This window comes from Dermacentor andersoni, chromosome 4, assembly GCF_023375885.2.
Source record: "Dermacentor andersoni chromosome 4, qqDerAnde1_hic_scaffold, whole genome shotgun sequence".
Taxonomy (NCBI): Eukaryota; Metazoa; Arthropoda; class Arachnida; order Ixodida; family Ixodidae; genus Dermacentor; species Dermacentor andersoni.
This window is the reverse complement of record NC_092817.1, coordinates 39,138,973-39,155,528: the sequence shown is the minus strand read 5'-3', so window position 1 is coordinate 39,155,528 and position 16,556 is coordinate 39,138,973. Positions and strand designations below refer to the sequence as shown.

Here is a 16,556-nt window from a genome sequence, read left to right as displayed (position 1 = left end):
CTCCCCCTGCAACTGAATTCAAAAAAGCAAAAGCATAGCTATATTGAACTAGAACACCATAGCATACATAGAGTTACTATAAATACTAACTCTATGATAGCATAGCCTTTACGACATGTTTTACTAGTGTAATATCTAGAGGATGCTACCTTATGGAGCGTGGATTTGGAGTGGTTTACTACACCACTTATACAAGTTGCAAGAAAAATACAGCGGCGATTGTCGTATGAGAAAATATGTACGATCTGTGATTGAGATCATATTAGTTGGCAAATTTTGATGTTAAGGAGCGTTGCATAGATGAGAATATTACGTTAACACACCAAAGATACTGTAAGAAACAGACACTTTCGGTTTCGGGGATGCTCGTCTTTCGCTCATCCCTTGCCCTTCCCTATTTATCCCCAGGAAGCATACCAACCAATGGGAGCGCTCGCTTTTAAGGCACTGAACACAGTACTGAATGTAGACGGCAACCGAGCAGCTTCTGTGCGTCCTGCCAGTTAATGCTTCTCGCTCATAAAAGGCTGTAACTGAACGTAATATTTCGCTGTCCTGTTTACACAGGTTTCTTTGTTCCTACATTTGTTACACCCTGGGCGTGATATGTTATCCATGTTATTTCTCGATCGGCGAAGAACGTTATGAACGGAAGTCTACCGCATGGTCAAAAGATTTTGAAAGAGATCGGTAGCTCGGCGAATGCAACCAACGAAGGTCAGTCAGTATAATCACCGTTTTTATACCTTCTTCATTTTATACGCTGCGCGCGTACGTTGGGCCCATTTAAAGGCAGTATTCGTTCGTTTCAGATATCCATTTGTACGCTGAGCACCTAGGAATCGTTCTTCCCGATGAGCAAAATCTGCTTTGGATTGCTCAGGCCGGTCTTGAGGTGTCGCTGCCGCCACCGTGGTGTCCCGTGTAAGTTAATTTTTTGCACGAGATACTGCATGGTAATGATCTTAAACGTTACCTTCATCAAACACTTAACTACACAGAAGCCATCGGTGCGTCCGACCTAAGGGCCTTAAGTGCCTACAGACATCATTGAGCTGCACAGAGCAATGCATCCGTTTTTCTGTGGTCTTTTTGTATAAGTTTTATTGCATTAAAGAATGTTACCATGAGGAAATATGTGTTCCAACTAACAGTGAATTCATGCATTCATAGCCCCCTTTTCTTTTAAATATGTAAGGACTTTATTTCATTCATACATTCTTTTTATTTGTTGGCTTTAATAAGCCGTACATTGGCCTCTCATGTGCTAGAACTTTGGAACTAACACTGTGAATATTATAGGCAGTTTGCATATTTTATATAAAAATTTTTTGCACAAGCACCTTAATTTTTGTGGTGCAGGGAAGATTCTCAGGGAAGGATTTACTATTACAATTCGGTTACGAAAGAGACCAAATGGGAGCATCCCTTGGATTCTTACTACAAAGCTGTGGTCAAGAAGGAGAGACTCAAGGCAAGTGCACGAGCCACTACTGCAGAGTCAAATGTAGAAGACAGCGGTGCTTCACTGGTAAGTATTGCATAACATCTTCCAACATACAGTAACACAAGAAAAGCATGCATGTTTTCTTGGCATGCTGATGCATTCAGCTATCAGAACACAATATTGAAGTCGCTGCTGTCGGCATTTAACCAAGTACGCTGCTTTGCTTAATTTCCTCAAACATTATGTCCAATGTTTTTCAGATGTCGTCTCTGGACGACATTCCGCCCTTGTCCTCATTTGCAAGAGCTTCAGTACGTAGCCAATTTTTTACCATATTTGATCACAAATAATTCGGCTGTAATTTGTACTCAGTAAGCAGCCGATTCTCTTTCCAGGATGCCAATCAAACTGTTGTTCCCTTCTCACGTCTCAAGAAAGGGAAAAAGGGGTTCCTGTCCAAGTCTTGTCCAACCAACCTTCACATGCTAGCAGTGAATTCAGGACCTTTAGTAAAGGTGGGCAAGTAAATGTTTTATAATGTTACTAGTTTAACGAGACGATTCCTTTCAGTCTGACCTATTCCACCATCATCATCCACTTCCATGATTCCCCACTTATAGCAGTAACATAGGCAGGTAATGCTACACAAGTGAATTATGAATGACGGAATGGAACTGTCATCGTCACATTGTTCCAGCATATATATGTGTATACAAGCAGAGGGTCTTCAACAGAGTTGCCGTGTAAATGCTTGTTATCCAGACAATTGTTTATATTCAATAGATATGTCCATGGAACATAATGTTCTAAATGTTACACAATCCTATAGATATCTAGATTTGTCTGAACAACATTACAAATACATACCATAGATAATCTAAATCTCATCCAAATGATGTTGCTGTAACATTGCAAGAAAATCACTGCTGGACATAAGGAAGCTCTAATATATGCTTAATTACTTTAAGCATCAGAGGTCCATAGAACATCTAGCAAATCTTTGAGTGATCAGGGCCTTTTTCATAGTGTTTTCTATAATGAATATTACGTTCGCAGCACACGCTCTGTATCTGATGTAACGGGTGAAACGCACACTCCGCAAAAACAGATACATTGTGTGCGCAAGTATGCGCACATGCACGTGCATGAGGAAGTGTAATGTGCTCATTCTTCTAGGCCTTTCACTGGGCACAAGTGGCATACATTGAATTAAGTTTTAAAAGTAAATTGTATCAGAAAATACGCAAAGTAGGTGTTCACATATGAGCTCCAGATATACTAGTGTAAGATTATAATTGGAATAAATGAGAGGACAACTATATTCATGTGTGGACTAAAAAGTAAAAAGAAAGTCAAGTTGTTACAACATACATTAGATGCCATCTGATAATATCTATGGGCTGTCTCTTTCTTAAGTCAAAGCAACATACTCTAGACGACCTCAATATTTCTGGCAAAAAAGTGACATGCCTGAGACGTCTAGCAGATGTTGGTCTTCGACTTGCACATTAAGACCCAATTCGTACGTCCCAGAGACATTTTTGGTTTACTAGATAGGTATCTTTAGTGTGTGCATTCTCCCTAGCCAGGGTAATTTGCAGCAATTCTCTGTCACGTTCATATATCATGTGTACAACATGTCTGGCACTTTATGCATTAAGGTTATTGCTACCTTGCAGACACCATATGTTACACTGATGAAATGGTCGAGCAATAAATCTATTGTGTACCGTATACTAAATTGGTGTGTAGCTGCACCTCAATTTTCCTCAAGATTTGGTCCTAAGTGTTGGGTCGGTGCAGCTATTGCACCAATACAAACATCCTTTTTTTTTCTTTTAGTTAGGTGGTAGAATTCCCATCACAAAGGTGGAACTGTTTCTCTTTACAAAATGCAGGGGCTGTATTCTGAAACGTTCGCCTTCCGCGATAGTCACGTTCAATGAATCAGATGGCTGCTTACCCGTGGCGTCAGCGTGCACTACCAACACACGCTCTCGAATGCTTCACATCACATGAGAGAGCGCACCGTGCGAGTGCAGAGGGGCTCGGGTGTGTTGTTTTTGAATGCGGTGCAGTACGGGTTCTGCACACTGACTTCGGTTGGCTACGGCCGCTTTAGGTAAGATAAATTGAAAAAGGAAGTGTGAAATGTTTTATTTTAAATCAGTCAACCAATATCGCTGTGCGCCCTTTCTGAATCGCTTGCTGTTACTTCCGGTGTTCCTCAAGGTAGTGTGTTGGGACCTTTGCTGTTTTTAATATACATAAATGATTGAATAAATGTCATTCCACGGTCAGTATCAATAAGATTGTTCACAGATGACTGTGTTGTATATAAAGAAATAGCATCAATAGCAGACCATCAATTGCTCCAAGAATCTTTGCTCAAAATATGTCACTGGTGTGAAGAATGGAGTATGGATTTAAACATTGATAAGAGTGTGCTTCTCTGAGTTACGCAAAAAAAAAAATTATCTGTTACCAATATTGCCTCCACAACAGTCACATTAGCGAGGTCTCCACAACATAAATATCTAGGAATAACTCTTAACAACCGATTAACCTGGGGCACTCGTATCTCTGAGATCTGTTCAACTGCATTCTCGAAGCTCTGTTTCTTGAGATAAAAATTAAAGAATACTCCTAGCCAGATTAAGCTCTTGGCTTATAAAACTTTCATCAGGTCCAAACTTGAATACTCGTCCGTAATTTGGGACCCGCACACTAAGAAAGACATCTATCAATAGCTTGTTCAGAGAAAGGTAGTACGTTTCATTTTTCATAAATACAGAAGATCAGACTCCCCCACACAGCTTATGAAGGACAATATCCTCTTGCTTAGTACACATAGAAAACTGAACTGCCTTTCTTTCCTTCATAAAATTTTGGCAGGAAAGCTTAGCATTGCTCCCCCCTCATTCCTCAGGCACTCCACTACTCGAAGGACCCATCATAATAGGGAACACTCAATACAGCCTATTTTTGCTAAAACAAACTCATTTAATAAGCACAGTTTCTTCCCTCAAACAATATAGCTCATTGGAACGCCCTTCAAACTTTGCTTCTTCAGTAGAAAGGAAACAATTTTCTTATGAGGAATTTCAATATTCATTGCCTATTGTTTCTGCTCTGTCATCTTTTAATTTTTATTCTGTTGTATGTCACATGCAATGTAATTTTTTTTTTTTCATGGCCCTCCTGCTTGGGCCAATCTGGCCTGCAGTATTGTGAAATAAAAAAATAAATAAACAACGCGTGTAAGACGCCACCAAAAAGACTACTATAAACTACCACCTCTCATATCTACTACACTCCACCGCCAACCGAACGCCATAAGAAGTGTTCGTCTATTCAATACACGTTGAGAGCACCCATCGACACCATGACGTTAAAATGATGTAGTCCAGAACTACTAAATGGCGCTCTTTATTTTCCGGTTTTTCTAAAACAGCGAATCCGCATGTGCTGTTGGTGGAGGCGTGGCCAAGGCGATAGTTTTGCAGAAGGCGAACGTTTCAGAATACGGGTCCAGCTACCATATAGACACATAAATTCTGAGATATATATTGATACACCCACAATAAAGCAAAAACACACAGAAATCCATTCATGTCAGGATGCACTGTGTCATTTCTTATTCCTTCTACCATTGGTCTCTTTTCAGAGTACCTGTGTCTGGCCACTTATTCAGATATGTTCATGTGCTTGCTTGGTGGATGTGCTGAACTGCGTTTGATTCTGTAACTGGCTTTCTCTGTGCAGCAAACAGACACTGACTCAGAATCTCACACTGCCACTCTTCGCAATCAAGATGAACATGGTATCGTGCGGGATCTGCTCACCCAGAAGCAGGCGCTCGAGTTTGAGTTGGAGCGACTGAAGCGAGAAGTCCACAAGTACCAGCGAATCAGAGACCAGCTGAAAGCATCTGCCAAGCAAGAGTTAATCCAACTTGGAAGCACTTCACTAGCTCAGAGAGCGCGAAACCACAAGCACACTATTGCAGACGAGAAGCAAGGCCAGAATTCCCAAGATAAAGGACCTGCACTGCCAGGGTGAGGATTCGGTCCTGAAATGTCATGCAGAAGTGTGCAAGTCAGTAAGCAATTGAAAGGTGACACCAGTGGCTGTGCTGCTGCACAGTTTTAAGGCTAACAGAGTATCGAAACATGTTTTTGAACTTGTAAAAGTTACCACAGGCTTTCTACACACTAAAAGATAACATTTAGCAGGTGTGAAGATTGGGAAACACTTATGAGATATTTTAATTTGATACTAAATTTAGTTTCAAAATGCCGCACCTTACGTCATCAACATTATCGTGACGTTATGGAACAGAGCAAAATTTGCTGATGTCATAAAGCAATAAGGCCAGGGTGTAACATTGCTTGTAAAAAAAATTAAGAATAGTGCTGCATATGTTTCTTCTTGCTGTACATGTATGTGGTAGCTGCAGCGATAGCAGGAATGGAGCAAGCCAATGTGCAGTCGACCACAAAAGTTTACGAACCACTGGATCTTAGAAATACCTGAACATGTCCGCAGCCTCACAATGCAGCCTGGTATTTGCATTTCCAGCCTCTACTTGTATATGCAAACAAAATTGCAATGTACGGTTTTAGTGGCTACTGTTACATGCTGCTAGGAAATTCAATGTTTTCAGGGAACCCACAGCCTGTAAACATTTGCGGTTGACTGTATTTTTGCACTGTTCGAGTAGTTTCCATGCTTCCCTATGTTAATTGAGTGAGGACCCTGGCCAGGTGCCATGAGCACCTTTAGTTCTGTACCCTTCGGTGTTTCTGTGATGCAGGGAAAGCAAGAATCGTAAATAAATTAGATTAACTTAAATTGCATTCTTCTCTATTCTTTTACATTGTACTTCTTTGTCATACATCACATTGTAGTCACAGTGAAAAACTAGAAGCACTGCCAAAAGTGTGCGTGACGGTTCAGGTGTCAACAGACTGCGCTCTACAATTACTGTGGTCAGCAGCAATTTCCTTCCCTTCCTTTTAGTTTATTCATCTATCTATTTATTTAAATGAACAACCAATTACTACTACTACTAGGTGTGGGTTAAGAATCTAACTTTATTGAGTAAACTTGTTCCCAGAAAGGCAAGTACAATACTCAAATCACAATGATAGAGAAAAGTGTGGTTGTTGATTGTCAATTCTGATTTCAAGTTTGTCTGCTATTTAGTATACATGTATTATCATACATTCCAAAGTAACCACTGGAGCTCACATACATTTGAGAACCTAGAACACTCTTCGTGATGCACGTTCGATCTGATTAGACTTGTTTCTATTGCTACAGAACTGGCAAGAATGTTTGCAAAATTTTGGATGCAGTAATTGTCATGCACCATGTAATAACCCAATAACAGTGATGATCCAGCGAAAACGGACACTGGCAAAAAGTAAAACAACAACACATGGCACTGTGTTACCAACATATATGTTGTTGTTGTAGTTGCTTCTGACTGTACTTTCCTTTGTTGCTGAGCATACTTGGGGCTTGCATATTGTGCAGAAAAAAGCTCTCTTCAGTAATGCCTTGCGAAAAGGTGTAGAAACAGTAATAAGTAAATTAATGAGAACTCACCTGTCCTTAGGCAAAAGGTGTCATTTGATTCAATAACAAATTTTGTGCCTTGAACACAGTGACACATCTGGAACAAAGACCAAAGGTGAGGGCAGCAAGCCCACCAAGGGGGCAGCCACTGGAAGTCTATCTGGTCGCTCCTCGTTGGGTCACAAGGATCTTCTTCGGCTCAGTCAACGCCTCGCTCAGCTGCGTCATCGACATCTGCAGCTGTCCCTACGTGCTGCTCAACAAGTTGCTGAGGATGCTCTTGCCAGGTTACACCTTAGCTCGATTTACTTGAAACAAGAAGGTTGCCTCATAATGCCATCTACTGGCTGCACAATCAACTGGGGGCAACACCTTTGTGTGTTTTGAGATTACAGATTAGTTTTAGTGAACATGCCTATAGAAAAGATGGTATGTCTTCTTTTTTATTTTGCTCTTTTCGTTTGTTTTTATTGAACAAGGCTTTAACAGAGGAACCAGAATGTCCATTATTAAAGTCTGAATAGTGGGAGCTGTACTATTCCAGCACTGAAATGGACAGATAAAAAACAACCACACTCCTCCTTTATTTTGGTTCAAGTGAACAAACTATGCACTGAAGTAACAGACGCCAAAATAACAGAGCAATAGTCACTGTACAAAGTGATTCTCTAGTCGATGGTTTGACAAAATACCGTGGGATCAAGGTGAAGCACCATCTCGGAACATGTCAGTGACCACTGTCAAAACAAATACACATTAAAGTTTGGGGATCTGCATAGATGCTGTTACATCTCAACACAACCAAGGGCATTAATTAAACGTTTGTCATGAGGCAACCCCAACCATCAGCGCCTACACTGAACTCAACACGGCGCTGACACCGACAGCTGACGGGTCCACAAAAAAACCCCATACCACTACCTGACAGCCTGAACTAATCATTAAAAGGCCAACGTCAAATGCTATCAAAGAACAGTGCCGACCTTAGATTTCCATAGTGCTTTCGTGTCACATATTCCATACCACCAGGAGGTAGGAGGGCTGTTAAGGTAGGAGTGCTGCTAAGGTAGAAGTGCAATGAAGGTAGGAGTGCTGCCGAACGATGTGATATCCTGGCCGGGGTATTGCAACCGATTCGACAATTGTGATTGGCCGTGATACAGTAATGAGATTCCCTAGTTGAGTCGCCTAGGGAAGACAACGGGCTTAAAAGCGGAGACCTTTCATGCAGTGGGGCTGAGGTGTCCTGATGTGAACTCACACATTTAACACGTTCCTGCGTGGAGGGGGCTACCATAACTGGAGCCATGTAACTAATGTCAAACAAACCCCTTTTTCCTTCATTTCTACTACCGGACGTATTCGTTGATGAGCTTGGTGGATTTCTTGCCCTAACGCCCCCTCAAGCTGCAACAGTACCTTGTTCACTATGACTCAGTCATTGCATGGTTCACTAATATGTCAATTCAGTTATTAGGACGATTGTTCCAGGGCTGGAAAACAGGCTGATCAAGTTGCCTTACGTTCTGTTCAGCACATGCATTGGGGTTTGAATGATCAAGGAATTATACGAAGTCTTGCTAGGTTGCTGTGCTATGGAAGCCCGGGACAGTTATTCAGGTGTGAAACTCACTGGCTACAACTCATAAATGAGAATGAATGCCGTAAAATAAATAATGAAGAAGTTACTTGATGCGACAAGAAAATCTGACAATTGTCTGCTAAAGCCTAAGCATTCTTTGCCACCAGAAAGGCCATGGGTAGATGCGCATAAGCTAGGAAAAGCAAGTAAGCAAAACTAAGCAAGAAGAAGTCATAGCCGAGCCAAACAATGCTTACGCATTGGCAGACAATTCTCAGAAATTTGTCGCTTTATTCAAGGATGCCTCTGCTTTTATAGCACTTATCAAGGCAGTCCTACGTCATGGGTGTGTGCATGCACTGATAACAGATATCACAGGTGAGAGCAGTCTCAAAAAAAGAAGGAACGAGACACTAGTTGTCTAACATAAAGATGAACTAGTCCAAGTCTGCCTGCACTAAATGGTCTGAAAATATTGTCACGCCTGAAGCATCAATGTACTATTTCATTCGATGGTGGTCAGCAGTCTGTTAGCTAATGAGTATAATACATGTTTTGTAATTTGCTTTGTTTTCTCTTATGTGTGTGCAGTTATGTCGTGCCCCATACTTCTGGCTCCGAGATCACCAGCAAGGACTTGGTAGTGTCATCCATAAAGGTGAGTTTTGTCCGTGTCTTGATGCAACTAGTGAAGGAACTGATGCGCAACATGCTGCTGTTACTGCACCTTTTTCTGTGCTTCTTCGTGCACATAAAGGTCGATCACTTATAAAGCCACTAAGACAAACACTAAGAGGTCAGAAACGGCCATACGCCAGGCACACTTGAGACGCACACATGACCTCAAGCCAGCACAAAAGTGAGGGATTTATTTATTGGTTATGGCGTAGTCATCTATCAGCAGTATGACATGGTGAGCTTCAGTAATTTCTTAGTAAGTCGATTGTTACATTCAACACTGCTGCAAAAAAATGGGCAGCAGCCACGATACTGCGTGTAAGGAAAACCCAGATAGCTGTTCACTATGTTGTTCACTTTATGCCAGTGCTTCTGCAACATTTATTTCACTTTGAAGATACCATTGGATCATTAAATGCTGTCAGTCACCGTTAGCATTTCATAAGTTTATCCACAATATCCTTGTTGTGGGCTTCATCAAGCTGTTCATGTGCTTTTGGTCCATGCCCTAGACATGTTTGTTTATATGAATGCCTTTGCCAAATGAACTTCGTGGCTTTATTCCCAGCAGCTGGTACCGTCCTCATCATCCAGCCTAGTTCCTCATCGGACAGCAAGAGCACTGACTGATATTCCTCACGCAGAAATGGAAGCAGTTCATGGCAGTCCTCCAGTGCATTGTAAGCATTAGGTTTAAGTTCCAGCATGCCTTCATTGCACTCCTCCTGCAATTTTATTATGCACAGCAGAGCTGGTGCAGCTGTTGCAAGAGCAGTACATTGCTGAAAGTTTGATAGTTTTGATTCTTGGGCACACATACCTGAAACTTATGCAGCATGACAGTTCCAGAGTAAATTAGAAGCATTCTAAATAGTTCATCAGCATCAGTGTAATTTATGTCTATTACAGAATGGACGAATGCCTCTCCCAGTAATTTCTGATTGTCCCTGTCCTTCGTCAGATGACTACATCCTACTGCCTGCATATTTCACAGTTTCATCACGCCACCGAATCCTTGGTCATCTTCGACTGTGTTTCCCTTCTTTTGGCACGCAATCTTTTAGACTGATAGGCCACTGGTTACCTATTCTAAGTATTATATGGCCTGCCCAGCCCCCTTTTTTTTTTCATCTTAAAATCAAATAAAATAAAATCTGAATAGTAGTTCTAGACATTCAACCCTTTAAGTGCCAACGATGAGATAATTTGCCATCAAAATGAGTGCCCTCTATTGCTGAACTTGTCGTGAATTTTGGCAATTTTTTCACATGTGTATGTCTTCAGTTTCTTGTAATTTTGACCAAAAAATAATGCAGTGCCTCCTGCCTTTTTTCTTCACTTTTGCAAAATTTTTTGGCTGTTTGTCCCGAATGTTAAGGGGTTAAATCACATGCTTCAAGGTAGCCTTAGTTGGGTCATGGTGCGAGTGGCAAGTTTGCATTGGTGCATCCAGCTGCTATTGTCTAGCCATTTGGATTGTTCATGGAGGACGAGAAAACTGGGGACAGTCCCTGCCACCACTCTCTGCAATGCTGTGACAAGTTGCCTCTGCTTATTGGGCAGCTTCTCACCATTCCCGGCCGGTGCCAAGAAAGGCCCTGGATGCAGAGAGTGTTCCGAGTTCCTAGCATAGAATGACTTATTTACACTCCCTAGCCTGCCATGTCAAATCGAAACATTTACATTGACCTTTGTACACCAATTGCCGTACAGTGATCACTGAGGGAGCTACAGCAAATGGTACACCAGCTGCCATTTAGCCCTGACAACATCTGTTAGGGTTGCAGAAAGCAGCCGTTCTCCCTCAGCAATAATGGCATCATTGTTATTTGCCCAGTAAATGACTCCTACAATACTGTTTGCAGTGCACTTGGGTTGTTAGGTCCTCTCCTCAATTTACCCTCATCCATGGGGTTGAACCACCATGTCCATGAACCCTTCTTTTTGCCTGTGCCCTGTGTGTCACAAATGCAACTCTTCATCAAGAGTTTCTTCCACCTTCTCTCTCTCTTTCTTTACAAGATTGGAAGACGTACATGTCCCAACAGCAAGATCTACGGCCTCCTCAGCAGTGGTCTCGAGCTGAGTGGACAACAAAGTTGTCACAGCTACGCTGGAGCCTCAGGGAATGTGAACTCCAACAGCTTCTTATCAAGTAGTCACTCCTTCGCTGCCAAGAGGAAGGCACATAGTTTCATACAATTATAAAGTTACTAGTCATCACAGGAATCTCAGGTAATGGCGTTATTTGCAGCTGCTGAATATACAAAAACGAAATACGTCTTGTGAATATGTTAAATAGATGGAGTACCCAAAAGTGACTTGAATGTTTCCTGAAGTATGTGTGGATTTAAAAACTTTTTTGAAACTATTCTTTTTCAACTTGTACAAATGTGTTTTTACATAGTTAAATATACTGTTGCATATGAATTGTATTCTGTTCTAGCATAACTGTCATTAACTGATAGCGGCATTCTGTTTCACATTTACAATATCTATAAGTAATTTTCTTGTGCAACCACTCCCCTATAATGTGACCTTGATGATATTTTAAATGAGTAAAATAAATAACTTATTAGACTTACTTATAGGCATTGCTAGTGCAAGGCGTTATATGCATCCTGTTAGAAAGGGCTGTGTAGCTGCACATTGAATAGAACATTTGTTGTATATTTTGCGATGGTCGTTAATTTCATGTCATATATTGTGAAGCAGAGAGCGCGCATGAAATTCTGTTTTGCTGCATTTGTTTGACCATTGTATTTACACAATATTCACTTACTGAACAATTGTATGGAGGTTTACATCTTGCCTATAAAGCTATATGGTAATATGAATTGACTGGTAGACTGGCTAATCTTAGATATGTGTGCATGCCAGAAGATTCCTTTCTTTAACTACGTAGCCATGGCAACTGCATAGTATGACACTCCTGATCACTTATCAACAACAAATGTTATCATTGTTCATTTTTAACTGGTTCGTTTGTTGCCCTCATTGAAGTGGGGAAAATGCTTGTGGACTGAATCTTGCTAAAAGTGTCAACTTTATCGTTAGAAAATTGCCATTTATGTAAATTGTGTAAAAAAGCTGTTTGTCATGTACTGTGTCTGTTCCTTACTGAAAGCTGTCACAGTATTGGTACAAGTTGCATATACTACATATGGATGAAATACAATGCAACAAATAATCCATTCAAAGCACTCCGCCACACCACTCGGCACACAAAAGCCAAAAACAAGCACACCAGCCACACCTAATGGCCTGTTCGATGACTACGATGTACTTCTGAGAATAAGTTGCAGTTACTTTTGGGTACCCCTCGCATGTGCAAGGTACTTCACGGAATATCTACCTGAAATTAAATGCTCATCTTTATTGAGAAGGTAAATCATGGTATTAGAAAGCAAATATCATGAAGAAAGGTCCCTGCAGTCCGATTCTCATTGAGTGAGGCCTCATTGAGCATAAAGTGTTTTATATGTATACCTCCAGTGTAACATGTCCTACCCTTGGTGTTCACAGTCTGCATTAAACCCACAAAGTCATTTACACATCATAAAAATGGTTTGTGATTAGCCGGTAAATACCTTGGCTGTCCTTTTGCTGGTTATTGTGGTCAACTCTATGTCAGCCATTTGCACATGTGTCCTAATCCAAATATGAATTCATAAAGTTTGTTTGTGCATCTGCACAAGTGTCTAGAAAACAGCATCTACACCTGATAAATTGTATACAGGTGCCTGCTTTGAAAAGAGCTAGAGCAGGTAAGAGATGTTACAGGTGAAGTGCTGGGCTATCAAATGAAAAATGGTAGGAGTAGCTCCTCTGTTGCTAAGCAACCAGAGACTATGTGCAATGACAGATAGCATTCATACCATGTAATGATGGCATGAAAAAAAAAAAGAAACACTAAAGGGTCATTAATGAGCAACACTAAATCAGTTTTGGGCTGTTAAAGCTTCTAAAACTATTTTAATCAATTTTGCAACTAATTAGGTTGATTATTAATGGAGAAAATGTCAGAGACAAACATCCCTTTCTTGAATTTCATGCTCGAATGTCGGCACCAGAATTTCAGTGCGACATCATGGATTTCAAAGTATACTTTCTTGTATTGGGGCTGTTTTGGGTGCTGGAAAAGTTCCCCAAACTTGATAAGTTGTGTTTCTTGTTTCTTTAGCATGAATGTATTCCTTCTTTACCGATAAAACAATTAACTGTACCTGAGCAGGTGCGATCAAAATCTACGATGGCATGGCAAGCTGGTGCACGAACTTCACTGTGGCATCGCCACTTGTTTTTCGTTATTGCATTGCTTCTTGCTAGCAAATCTTCCTTTCTTGGTAAATGTGGTCGTTTGCTATAGGAGGTTTGCATGTCGCACCCCGTAGTTACTGCCCCTTCAATGTAACGGAAAATAATCTTGGAGGTCATACTTTTGCATAATGCAGGTGCCAGAACCCATGTCGTAGCTGTCACATTTTTGAACACCTATTGCAGAAGTATAACTTTCCAATACACCTTAACTTAAAAGTCTTCCTTAGTGTCCCTTTAATGTGAGTTTATTAGGCTGCAGGCCTAGTATCAGAAAGGTGCTTCTGTAAGTGCCAACAAATGCCACCTTTGCACACAGCTTTCCTCATTGTATGAACATCCCAAGTAAAGTTTGTTAACCTTTTTTTTTAAGGACCTATAGACATGATGACTAAAGACATGACATCTTGTAAGCAAGATTTGATATCTATAGCTGTAGAGGAGCTATTTCAAATGTGCAGCATGGGGGCTGCATGCAGCTCATTATGTCATGGTATCCAAATGTGGCCACAGCAAAGCCCATGGAGAGTCATTTGCATATGCAGTAGTTTGCATATACCATCCCATACCTGGGCCATATACTGCAATGATTGCTTTTATTTCTCATTCTTCTTGCCCTTCTGCATTGACTCACATGAAGCCACGACCTCACTGTTGCTGGGGTTGGCTACCTTGCTGGATGTATAAGAAGTGAATAGAATCGCAAAAGGAATCTATCCAATTCATGGAATAAAAAACACAAGGGAAAGGGGTGAGGGGGGAAATTTTGACTAATGCGTCAACTTGGGGGGGTGGGAGGGGCTGATTCTCTTCAACCCTCAACCCCCCCCGCTCAGCACTTCCTTTAATCATGCATTTGTGGTACTAGGTCTTTGGTACTGATAAGTTGCGATGATTTTTTTTTCTTCTTTAACCCTTTATTGATGAGTGTTGCCTACAGGCAACATATACTAGAAAAAAATATTATTTCTTCTTGTCGCGTTTTCGTATTTGAGTATTAAAGGGGCAGTAAAGTGAAGAATGATTTGTTCTGCATCAGTAAATTACCATTCTACAACACCAAAAACACCATTCTTACAACCATAAGACGTTTGGTAAGCCAGGAAAATCGCAAGAACGAAATACGGGTGGCGACGCCTACTTAAGTTCCCGCACCTGGGGGCTGTGACATCTTGGATTTTGATGGCATCTTCTGGGGCCTACTAAATATATATAGTGGTACAGATTGACTACATTGTGTTCTAAAGGAACCAAATATTAAACATGGCAAGTTTCGGGAACCTTTACTCAGCCAACGCGGCCCAAACGCGAAAACATACTTTGGAATCCCTGACGTCGCGCTGGCGTACTGGCGCTGGGGTTTCGGCGCGAAATTCAAATACTGATACTTGGACCTTCATTTTCTCATCTAATCAATTTTTTTGAAATGACTGCCTGCAGGGTTCTCAAACAATGATTCATTAGTCTGAACTGGTTTATTGTTTCGCTTTAGTGTCCCTTTAAGTTTCTGGCTAAATGTCTTCGGCCTGCACTTAATGACAGGTGGCAAGCATCATTTGTTGGTTTAGAGCAGGAACGCAAAGGGCATGGAAGAAGATCAGCATGTGGCACGCTTTCTTTTGAAAGCACTGTCATCAGAGGAGACAGACCGATGCAATATCTCCGGCTGAAGCGGTGTCACACACATATTGTAAAGAAAAGGAAATGTGCAGCCATGGTTCACATATGACAAGAGCTGTCTAAAAATTCCAAACAAAGCCATAGGTGGCTTGTTGTGAAGCCTACTTCGTTTCCTGCCTGGTGTTTCGCACCTATTGGTGAAATAGCTTCCCGAAATATTTTTTTCTCGTTGATTATACTTATTCTCTGTGTGTTTTGCACATGTAGACAGAAATTTTTTTTTTTCAGGCATTTATATGTGCCATCATTCAAGGGTTAATATTACTGCGTCTACAGTTTATCTAGCCTCTAGGCAGTATGCTTACAAAACATAGGACACATCCGAGAGTGCAGCAGTCACTCCGAGCATATTGGTTAGATATATTCACCTGTCATATGTGGCATGTCACGTCATTTCCCTACCGTTTTAAAGATTTTTCATGTAACATTGTCTGCCGATTTTTGCTCACGTTAATGGCTCATGTTTACTTTATTTCTTTATTTTTCACAAACACGTGGACGTGTGCAACACCTCCCCCGAGTTACCATAGCAGCTTTGCTTAAACCAAGTGGTTCTCTGGAAGTTCACAATGTAGAGGAAGTCTTAGGAAAAGAATAGTTGGCATCTGCCTTAGAGTGGCATGAAGCTACAAAGTAAAGCCATGTATTTTCTTCAGAAAGAAAGCTTCGTGATTGAATTAAAATTTACCCTAGTTCGGGGATGGTACTTCGCACCACTGCTTTTTTTGAAGAATTATTTAGTTGAATTAATTCATCCATGCATCCATGCTCAGGGCCATATAAAATTATAGAAGAATGGTCATGCAGAAGAATGTGAGCACAGAAGCAGGACAAATTGAACATTAGTGTCAAAAAGCAATTATTCATAGTTATACAAACTCAGCTAGGGCTTCATGAAACAAGTTTGTCTTTAGAGATGGCTGCAATGTGTGCAGGAATGTGGTTCCACCACTGGGACGTGCACAATACTGAAGGTCAGCCAAGTCAGTGACTTTCGATGCCTAGATACCCAGTGAATCCATTTATCGTAGCACACATGCCAGTCTTGTGCAGGGCATGTGGAAGTGTGCCAAACTTATGCGAGTGTTGCAGCCATGTTGTTCAGCATCGAAGCTGTCTTTGCTTTATTGGAACGAAGGTACTATCAATCTCAGTTCATCACATATATTTTAGATAGTTCAAAGTTGCTTAGCACATTCATCTGGTCACTATTTTTCGTCCAGAAAGGAAAAAAATTTGGTGCTACAATTTTATGCAAGTTCTTGCTTG

At 41.0% G+C, this 16,556-nt stretch overlaps 1 protein-coding gene across 2 annotated transcripts; it reads left to right on the top strand.

The window, feature by feature from the left end:
• The first annotated feature begins 4 nt into the window (after positions 1-4).
• Positions 5-14,377, top strand: LOC140217319 (uncharacterized). Of its 2 annotated transcripts, none has more exons than XM_072287792.1 (10): positions 5-717; positions 813-924; positions 1,363-1,531; positions 1,708-1,758; positions 1,843-1,962; positions 5,213-5,505; positions 7,120-7,317; positions 9,204-9,270; positions 9,862-9,970; positions 11,313-14,377. In XM_072287792.1, exons 1-10 carry the CDS (start codon positions 645-647, stop codon positions 11,447-11,449), a joined length of 1,329 nt encoding a protein of 442 aa, XP_072143893.1. In that variant the 5' UTR covers positions 5-644; the 3' UTR covers positions 11,450-14,377. The 2 variants fall into 2 exon arrangements, with proteins under 2 accessions (XP_072143893.1, XP_072143892.1); XM_072287791.1 differs by having other exon boundaries at positions 9,859-9,970.
• Positions 14,378-16,556: the final 2,179 nt, after the last annotated feature.